This window comes from Pristis pectinata, chromosome 11 (genome assembly GCF_009764475.1).
Source record: "Pristis pectinata isolate sPriPec2 chromosome 11, sPriPec2.1.pri, whole genome shotgun sequence".
NCBI classification, from domain to species: domain Eukaryota; kingdom Metazoa; phylum Chordata; class Chondrichthyes; order Rhinopristiformes; family Pristidae; genus Pristis; species Pristis pectinata.
In genome coordinates, this window is record NC_067415.1 from 39835084 (window position 1) to 39845845 (window position 10762).

At 40.7% G+C, this 10762-nt stretch overlaps 1 protein-coding gene across 2 annotated transcripts; it reads left to right on the forward strand.

Moving 5' to 3' along the window:
• The first annotated feature begins 228 nt into the window (after positions 1 to 228).
• txndc9 (thioredoxin domain containing 9) lies at positions 229 to 10279 on the forward strand. 2 transcript variants are annotated; one of them, XM_052026746.1, is made up of 5 exons: positions 229 to 378; positions 7021 to 7239; positions 7620 to 7738; positions 8763 to 9017; positions 10038 to 10279. In XM_052026746.1, the coding sequence occupies exons 2-5, from the start codon at positions 7051 to 7053 to the stop codon at positions 10150 to 10152; spliced, it is 678 nt and encodes a 225-aa protein (XP_051882706.1). In that variant the 5' UTR covers positions 229 to 378; positions 7021 to 7050; the 3' UTR covers positions 10153 to 10279. The 2 variants fall into 2 exon arrangements, with proteins under 2 accessions (XP_051882706.1, XP_051882707.1); XM_052026747.1 differs by having other exon boundaries at positions 266 to 378; positions 7041 to 7239.
• The last annotated feature ends 483 nt before the right edge of the window (positions 10280 to 10762 follow it).

Genomic DNA, 10762 nt, shown 5'->3' on the forward strand with positions numbered 1-10762 from the left:
CATATAAGATTACCCCATTTAAGGGCAGCATTTCAAATTGGTGGCCAGATTTTTGCAGTTTAAACGGTGATTAACATTAAGTAAAGGGGGACTTGATGATTTTGGTAATAATTCAACCTTCCTATAATTGGGAGGATACTGAAATGTTAATAAATGTGCTGCAGCAGTGATTCCAACAGAAACAAAAGGTCTAAAGGTTGGACAACGCTGGCACCTCTGCCCCGCCCTCCCCGCCGCGGCGTCGTGCTGCGAGCTCGCTTTCTCTCCCTTGCTCCAATTGGACGGCTGTTGCCAGGGAAGCAGCAACCGTGACCCATAACCCGGCGGCGACGTAGGAAGAAGCGGAAACAGTCGGTTGTGCGAGTGGGATGAAGCTGTGTAAGTAGAGGAGCCGAGTCTCTCCGGGCCGGCGGGGACAAGTGTGTTTATGCGTGGGGAGTGATCCTGGAGTTTTATGTTTCTCCGCTGATCTGATGTGGGTTGAAACAGGAACATGTGGGAGGGCGAGGGCCGCACCGAGACCGAACGGAGGGAGGTTGGGCCTGAGGTGTCAGTTAACACAGTCCACGGCAGCTCTCACTATCTATATATATCCGTACGACACAAAGAGAGCCCATTTCAGCCCACCGAGTCAATGCCGGTTCACAGAGCAATCCGATTCCCCAGCTTTTCTACTCGCATTCACATCAACTTCCTCCAGGTTCTACCACACTACTAGGGATAATTTACTGTGGCCAATTAACTTCCCAGTCCCCACGTTTCTGGGATGTGGGAAGAAAGCGGAGCATCTGGGGGAAACCTGCACAGTCATAGAAAGAATGTTTAACAGTCTGTTTGTTCACACCGTTATTCAGGGTTGGCTGAACAATAGAAGACAAAGAGTGGGAGCGATGGGTGGATAGTCAAACGAACAGGAATTGAGCTTTGCATCAATTTGGCATGTTGAGAATGATTTAGATAACATGTTAAGTTGTATAAAACACAATTAGTGTTGTAAGGAGTGTGGATGACATTGTTAAATTAGTTTCTTTTAGATTGAGTGAATAGGCAAAACTTTCAAAGTGGTGCTAAGTTATAAGTGACAGGTTGAAAGGAATTTGGTGGTTTGTATACGTTAAAATTGTCACAAATAACTGTAGAAAATAATCAAAAAAGCCATTGATGTGTTTGTTCTGAGTGAGAAATTTCATCGTCATTGTTGCCAATGGCTAACTTTACTACATCCTGCTTGTACAGTCTCTATTTCATTCAACAGAGGTGGGGGAGTGGCTTTGCTGATCAGGGATAGTATCACAGCTGTAGAAAGGGAGGATGTCCTGGAGGGATCGTCTACTGAGTCAGTGTGGGTGGATGGGAGCAGTCACTCTATTGGGAATATTCTACAGACCCCCCCAGTAGCACCAGAGACACTGAGGAGCAGATTGAGGGGCAGATTTTGGAAAGGTGCAAAAGTAACAGGGTTGTTGTCATAGGTGATTTCAACTCCCCAATATTGATTGGCACCTCCTTGGTGTAAAGGGGATAGATGGGGCAGAGTTCGTTAGGAGGGTCCAGGAAGGATTCCTGACCCAGCATGTGGACAGGCCGACTAGAGGAGAGGCCATACTGGACCTGGTACGAGGCAATGAGCCTGATCAGGTTTGAGATCTCTCGATGGAAGAGCATTTGGAGACAGTGACCATAACTCCTTCACCTTTACCATAGCCTTGCAGAGAGATAGGAGCAGACAATATGGAAAAGTATTTAAGTGGGGAAGGGGGAATTATGATGCTATTAGGCAGAAACTTGGGAGCGTAAATTGGTAACAGATGTTCTTGGGGAAGTGCACAATGGAAATGTGGAGGTTGTTTAGGGAGTACTTGCATGGTGTTCCGGATAGGTTTTTCCCCTTGAGGCAGGGTAAGAATGGTAGAGTGAAGGAACCATGGTTGACGAGACGTAGAATATCTTGTCAAGAGGAAAAAAGACGATTACCTAAGGTTTAGAAAGCAAGGATTATACAGGGCTCTTGAGAGTTACAAGGTTGCCAGGAAGGAGCTTAAGAATGGACATGGGAGAGCTAGAAGGGGGGATGAGAAGACCTTGGCGAGTAGGATTAAAGAAAACCCCAAGGCATTCTACACGTATGTGAAGAATAAGAGGATGACTAGAGTTTGGGTAGAACCGATCAGGGATAAAAGAGGAAATGTGCCTGGAGTCGGAAGAAGTAGGGGAGGTCCTTAATGAATACCTTGCTTCAGTATTCACCAGATAGAGAGACCTTGACGTTTGTGAGGATGGTGTACACAGGCCTTGTGCTAGAGCATGCCGACATGAGGAAAGAAGATCTGCTGGAACTATTGAGAAACATTAGGATAGATAAGTCACCGGGGCCAGACGGGATATATCCAAGGTTATTACTGAAAGCGAGGGAAGAGATTGCTGTACCTTTGGCGATGATCTTTGTATCCTCATTGGTACAGAAGTAGTGCCAGATGATTGGAGGGTAGCAAATGTTGTTCCTTTGTTCAAGAAAGGGAGTAGGGATAACCCTGGGAATTACAGGCCAGTGAGTCTTACTTCAGTGGTGGGCAAATTACTGGAGAAGATTCTTAGAGGCAGGATTTGTGGGCATTTGAAGAAGCATAGACTAATTAAGGACAGTTAGCATGGCTTTGTGAGGGGCAGGTCGTGCCTCATGAGTAAGGATGTGACAAAGCACATTGATGAAGGTAGAGCAGTGGATGTGGTGTGTACATGGATTTTAGTAAGGCGTTTGATAAGGTTCCTCATGGAAGGCTCATTCAGAAAGTCTGGAGGCATGGGATCCAGGGAAACGTGGCTGTGTGGATTCAGAATTGGCTCGCCCATAGAAGACAGAGGATGGTGGTAGATGGAGCGTATTCTGCCTGGAGGTCGGTGACCAGTGGTGTTCAGCAGGGATCTGTTCTGGGGCCCCTGCTCTTTGTGATTTTTATAAATGACTTGGATGAGGATGTGGAAGCGTGGGTTAGTAAGTTTGCAGATGACACGAAGGTTGATGGTGTTGTGGATAGTGTAGAAGGTTGCTGTAGGTTACAACAGGACATTGATAGGATGCAGAGCTGGGCTGAGAAGTGGCAGATGGAGTTCAACCTGGAAAAGTGTGAATTGATACACTTTGGAAGATCAAATGTGAAGGCAGAATACAAGGTTAATGGCAGGACTCTTAGCAGTGTGGAGGAACAGAGGGCTTTTGGGGTCCACGTCCATAAATCCCTCAATGTTACCACGCAGGTTGATAGGATTGTTAAGAAGGCATATGGTGTATTGGCCTTCATTAGTCGGAGTATTGAGTTCAAGAGCTGCCAGGTATTGTTGCAGCTCTATAGAACTTTGGTTAGACCACACTTGGAGTATTGTGTACACTTCTGGTCACCTCTTTATAGGAAGGATGTGGAAACTTTAGAGAGGATGCAAAGGAAATTTACCAGGATGCTGGCTAGATTGGAGAGCATGTCTTATGAGGATAGGTTGAGCAAGCTAGGGCTTTTCTCTTTAGAGTGAAGGAGGATGAGAGGTGACTTGATGGAGGTGTACAGGATCATAAGGGGCATAGATCGAGTGGATAGTCAGAGACTTTTTCCCAAGGTGAAAATGGCTAACATGAGGGGGCATAATTTTAAGGTGATTGGAGGAAGGTATGGTGGGATGTCAGAGGTAAGTTTTTTTTTACACAGAGTGGTGGGTGTGTGGAATGCACTGCTGGCAGAGGTGGTGAAGGGAGATACATTAGGGACATCAAAGGACTCTTAGATAATCACATGAATGATAGAAAATGAAGCGCTATGTGGTAGGGAAGGGTTAGATGTATCTTGGAGCAGGATAAAATGTCGGCACAACATCGTGGGCCAAAGGGCCTCTACTGTGCTGTAATGTTCTATATTTGATGGGTCCTTTGTGACCATTCATTCACTGCACTTCTGATCTAACCCCTTTTTCTCCATCCCAAAACTAGGACAGGGTCCGTTGTGTACTTGTCTTTGCATCTCACCAAGCCCCTACGTTCAATGATCATTCTCCACGATTACTGACAGCTCCAATTTGAAAACACCACCAGTCATTTATAGTCCACTTATCATTCACACTTCAAGTGGATCTTTGATCCCATCAGAAGTTAAGAAAATAGAAGCAGGAGTTGGCTGCTTCACCCGTCAAGCCTGCCCATTGTCGTGGCTGATCTGCTCTGGACCTCATCTCCTGTTCTGTGCCAGTTACTTCACTCCACAGACTCCCTCCAGATAAAAGGTTTTTATGGAAACCTGGATGGACCCACGTCTGTCTCCATTCTTGTCCAAAACGATTTCCTTGCCATTCTCTCTTTAAAGTGTGAGGGAAAATTTAACAATTCCACAAATTACCCTAATATATTGAAAATCATAATGTTTGAAAAAAAAAATTGTTTACTCCATTTAAAGTGTATTCCATGTGTCTGTAGACACAGTATAATTTTAATTATATTAAACTAATCTTCTAATTGTCATTTTAGGTCATTGAATACTGCCATCTTGGTTTGTTTTTCTCCAATTTTAAAAAATTAAAGCAGAGAGGACTGTTTGCAATGGATCATGCTTGTGTTAAAATGTGAAAACAATGTAAAAGTCTGTCAGATGGGAGTATTGTAAAAATGCTTTTTTTCCCCTCATTTTCCTTATTGCTTTCATGGCCCTGGTTTCTTTTTCAAAATAATTATTTTCTGAGGTTTTGTTTGGTCTGGAAGTTCTTGACAGACAATTACAGGAGTCAACACTCCACAAGAGAGAGCAATCCTAAAAATAAAGGAAGAGTTACAGCTGAAGAAGGGGAGATTTTTTTTTAAAATTCAGAATGGGAAGAAACAATGATGAAAAAACAGCAAAAGTTGAAAGACAAATATTATTCTCACGTAATTAGGAAGAAATGGGGAATGAGGTAATTAATTTCACAAACGATTTTTCAAGGCCAAGAGATTGAAAGATGTTGCTATTCAGAGGCCCAGATGTCCTTCTACATTGCAATTGGTTTATTATTGTCATTTGTATCGAGGTACAGTGAAAAACTTGTATACTGTTCATATAGATTAATTCAATTGCACAGTGCATTAAGGTAGCACAAGGTAAAATAATACAGAATGCAGAGTAAAGTGTCACAGCTATGGAGAGAGTGCACTGCAGATGGACAATAAGGTGCAAGGTCATAATGAGGGAGATTGTGAGGTCAAGAGTCCATCTTACTGTACTAGGGAACAGTTCAATAGTCTTAAAACAGCAGCATTAGAAGGTGACCTTGAACATGGTGGTATGCGCTTTCAGACTTTTGTATCTTCTGCCTGATGAGAGAGTGGAGAAGAGAGAATGTCCTGGGTGGGTGAGGTCTTTGATAATGCTAGCTGCTTTACCAAGGCAGTGATAAGTATAGAGTCCACGGAGGGGAGGCTGGTTTCCATGATGCGCTGGGCTGTGTCCACAACTCTCTGCAGTTTCTTGCAGTCCCGGGTGGAGCAGTTGCCATACCAAGCCATAATGTATCCAGATAGGATGCTTTCTAGGGTGCATTGATAAAAGCTGGTGAGTGTCAAGGGGAACATGCCAAATTTCTTTAGCCTTCTGAGGAAGTAGAGGTGCTGGTGAGCTTTCTTGGTTGTGGCATCTACATGGTTGAATCATGACAGGCTATTGGTGATGTTCACTCCTAGGAACTTGAAGCTTCCAGCCCTCTCGACCTCAGCACCGTTGATATAAACAGGAGTGTGTGCACTAGCCCCCTTCTGGAAGTCAATGACCAGCTCTTTTGTTTTGCTGACAATGAGGGAAAGGGAAACCATGCCACTAGGCTCTCTGTTTCCTTCCTGTACTCCGACTCATGGTTATTTGAGATACGACCCACTACATTGGTATCATCTGCAAACGATAGAGCAGGATCTGGCCACGCAGTCATGAGTGTATAGGGAGTAGAGTAGGGGGCTGAGGATGTAGCCTTGTGTGGCACCAGTGTTGAGAATAAGCATGCCAGAGGTTTTGCTGCCTATCCTTACCGATTGCAGTCTGTTGGTCAGGAAGTCAAGGATCCAGTTGCAGAGGGAAGTGTTGAGTCCCAGGTCTTGGAGTTTGGTGATGAGTTTGCTTGGAATTATAGTATTGAAGGCGGAGCTGTAGTCAATAAACAATAGTCTAACGCAAGTGTCTTTGCTGTCCAGATGCTCCAGAGATCAGTGTAGGGCCAGGGAGATGGCGTCTGCCATAGATGAATTGTTAGGCGAATTGCAGTGGGTCGAGGTTTTCTGGGAGGCTAGAGTTAATGCGTGCCATGACCAGCCTCTCGAAGCCCTTCATGATGGTCAACGTCAGAGCCACTGGCAAGCAATTAAGACACTAAACAATATGTTGACCTTTTATTGCAAGAGGATTTGAGTACAAGAGTAAAGATGTTTTGCTCTGATGCCATAGACCCTTGCTGAAACTGCATCTGGAACATTGTATGGAGTCTATGCTTCCATCCCAAGGAAGGATATATTTGTTGTAGCTAGACACCAGATTGATTCCAGGGATGGTGGGTTTGTCAGCTGAGGAGAGGTTAAGCAGACTGGGTCTCTCTTGAGGTCAGAAGAGTGACAGGGTGATCTCTTGCAAATATACAAATTTCTTATAGAGTTTGACAGCGTTGATGCAGAATTGATATTTTCTCTGGCTGGAACTAGAGGTCACAGTTTCAAAATAGTGGATCAGCTATTTAAGACAGAATGAGAAAAAAATTCTTCACACAGTGTGAAGTTTTGGAATTCTATACCCAAGGTGGCTTTGGAGGCTCAGTCACTGAGTATGCTCAAGAGATTTTTCTTATATTAAGAGATATGGGGTTAATGCAAATTTTATGTGCACGCAGAACATATTTAATCAGTTTATACAGAAGACAATTAGTTGGAATTCTTAATTGTGATATATTTTTACTAGACAATAAATTTAACAGTACTATCATAATGCCATATATATTTATTTAAAAAAAGCATGTTATTTTCTTTTTGAGTTTTGTGAGGTATATTCCAGATTGGCAAGCATGGCAAGTAACCCCTCAGTGGCTATGCTCAGTAAAGTCATTGAGCAGCAAATGCTGCAAACAACAGAAATTGTTGAACAACATCTAGATACGGAGATTGAAAAATATGAAAAGATGGATGGAGATGAACTGGAGAAACTCCGAGAAAGAAGACTTGAATCAATGAAGAGAGCACAGCATCAGAAACAGGTGAAAAGTTTAAAAAAACACACATATTTTCATCACTTTGTACTAAATGGAACTGCTTATGCAAATTGTACAGTAACTAGTGCTAAAGAAAATTACATGAATTTTGCTGAGTTGGAATTTTATCTCAAATGCTTAAATGTTGTGTGTTTTATAGTGCAGAGAAGGAACTGACTTAAATTTGTTCCTGAAGGTAAAGTTTAATACAGTATATTTTCTTAACAGTAAATTGATTTGTTAAGCACAATTTATTTTTATATCAGGTGGTTCATGAGAGCTTAACAGTCCCTTCAATTTGACTTGATTTCATGGAGCTATGGTTTCATTTTTTTGATTACAAAGAACATAAATGTTTTCTAATGTTGCCTTCCATTTGTCTACAGGAATGGCTTTCAAAGGGCCATGGTGAATACAAGGAGATTCCCAGTGAAAAAGATTTTTTTCAAGAGGTTAAGGAGAGTAAAAATGTGGTTTGCCACTTTTATAGAGATACCACCTTTAGGTGAGAAACTACATTTTGAATAGGAAGATAACAAAGCAAGTTTTGTTTGTTGAACTTGGGGGAATGGGATAATTATAAATATCATTATGGTGCATTACTGCTATTTCATTAAGCTTAAATAAATTAATCGCAAATTAAAATACAATGCAACCTTATTATCCCTTAAAATATAGTGAATACTCTTCATTTCCTATTCACCTTTATTAATTTGCTGATTTTACGTGTTGCTCTTTGCTGCATTGTTGTTACGCAGTTGCTGTGGTACAGCTAATCTTTTAACTCATGATCATGGTTCCAGCTGCCAGTCCAGATAAAAATCCCAGGAATCTACAGCCTTCAACTGTGGCTTAAAATCTTCCTGTACAATGTGCTCATATATCTGCTGAGTACACTAGCTGTTCTACTGAAAGAATAGTCTCTTAAGCTGCAGAGGATGCGAAAGAAAGTTTGAGCTGTAAGATCAGCTATTGCAGTAGTAGAATAACACAAGAATAAAGTAAAAAGAAAAGCTGGAAGCCCTAACTCTCCAGCCTCTCATTAATTATTTGTGGATAATTTATAACTTGGTACCTTGTGAGTAGTGCCTCAGGGAATACAGCACTGTGAAGTTGGTCTCCTAGAGAGATCCATGCCGTTAAGGGCACATTCGCACAAGCTCTTTCATTCAAATTATCTACTAATTTTTTTGAACAGTTGCTTTAACATCAGTCATTACGGCATTTAAGTTACTGTAATGTTTTCAATGCATTAGCTTTGAGAAAATGTCTGTTTTTGATTTTTGTCTTTTACCGGATTAATGGGTAAACTAAATCTTACAGTTGTCCCTTTTTTTTTCCACTCTGCTATCATCCTGTGCAAGTTCTTGTCCCTCCCTGGCATTTTAGCTTTCCATTGAATCACCATTTTGCACTGACTTATTATGATGCATTTTATTTCCCTGCTAATGCTAAATATTTCTGTATTTAGAAATGACCAAGAATGCATGTCAAAACTATATAAACTAAATCTATTCTCTTGTGTACAGATGCAAGATAGTAGACAAGCACTTGACTATTCTGGCTAAAAAACACATTGAAACGAAGTTCATTAAATTAAATGCAGAAAAAGCTCCTTTCCTTTCGGAGAAATTACGAATCAAAATAATTCCAACAATGGTCTTGGTGAAAGATGGGAAAGCAAAAGATTACATTGTTGGGTTTGATGACCTTGGTTGCACAGATAACTTCACTACAGAGACTTTGGAATGGAGATTGGGTTGTGCTGCCATCATTAACTACAGGTAGGCTCCTTATTTTGTAATGAGGGTATACTGGTACATTTCATTTTCAGTTTTCTATAAGATGTGTTTCTTTTAATCTTTATTGCTTTGGATAGATAGCTGTAAGTCCAACTAAGTGTGTGGTTTTCAAAGAAAATAGACGTGATGTATTTCAACATTTGCAGCTTTAAGCTGATGCTATAATTGGCTGTAAAATGCAATCACTGCTTAGGAAGAGAAGCTTGATAGAATTTTGTTTTGTCAGATACCTCCCCATTTTAATCACTTTACAGCCAAATACATTATCTGAAGCAGAGCCACTATTGCAAAAGGTAGAAAATGCTGTAGTCATTTTTCACAAATACAGGTCTCAGAAACCTCAATGAGATAATGACTGGGTAATCTACTTTTATGTTGTAGACTGAGGGATAAATGTTGGGTCAGATACCAGGAGAGCTCCTTGATCTTTATCAAAAAAGTCCAGTAGGATGTTTTATGTCCATCTGCAAAGACAACTGAGACTTTGATTTAAAATTTCCATTGCACTGCTGGTTAGATTTGTGCTATGAGCACACTTGAAATATGAAAGTGCTATCCTTAAGCCAAAGGTGTTAATTAATTGGCAGATTGTAAGAACTCATTGAAATCAATGTGGGTGAAATAGCTCCGTATTACATATTCAGTTAAATTACTGAAGTTAAATTGGCAATTTTGACTCATGATACTTGCATCTCATAATTTACAGTGTGTGTGATTATTTTTCCAAGTTATAGTATTCCAACAAATGGCTGGGTATCCCATCATTCACCTGCCATTTTCTCACCAAAAGCTGTACTTAATTCTATACTGCAGATCTCTTGCTTTGCCACCTGCCTACGGCTAACCCAACTTTTTAAAAATGTTACTGTAATTTTATCTCTCTGCTCCAAATTCAGGCATATCTTTCCAATAAGTGTGAAATATAATTTCCTAGGGGAGTTTATAATTGAACTTTAAAAGAACAAAATAAAATTAACTAAAGTCTGACTCTTTTCTTCTTAGTGGAAATTTGATGGACCCACCTTTCCAGATGCAAAAAAAATGTGGAAGCATCACAAAGATGGAGAAAAGGACAATTAGAGGAAAGAACAATGATTCTGATTCAGATGATGATTAGATTGTTAAGCATGTTTCTTGATCCACATAGTCTTTTATTCTTACTCATTGTTAAATTTTAATTTCAGTAATTATTATTACTAATTTTCATAGACTAATAAAAAAGCAAATATTATTGCAATGCAAAATAGTGACTGGAGGATTTTAACTATTAGGCAGATGATTAGAATACGGTTCCATGAATTAAGCTTTAAATTCATCTAATTTATCTGCTTTGCTGCAGTCACATTCTTTTAAGGATGATTTTGTTCAGTACAATTCTGATGAGAGGTTCTAAGGAATTGGCAGAATATACAACAAGAGAGACGGGTGGAGGTATACAGGGTGGGTGCGAGTATTGATTGTGTTTTTCTGAATGCTCTTGTACTTGGCCTTTCTGTCTTCTTGTCATCCTGTTAGAGGCACTAAATTACTTGGTAGGTTCTCAGATGCTTTCCTGGCATATTGAGCAATTTAGGGTTAGGGATTACCATCTATCACCAAGAAGGTTTTGAGGTAGGGATGTTTGCTGACTGCATAATATTCAGCACCATTCGCGACTTGGATAATGAAGCAGTCCACATCCAAATGCAGCAAGACCTTGATAATATCCAGGCCTAGGCTGATAGGTG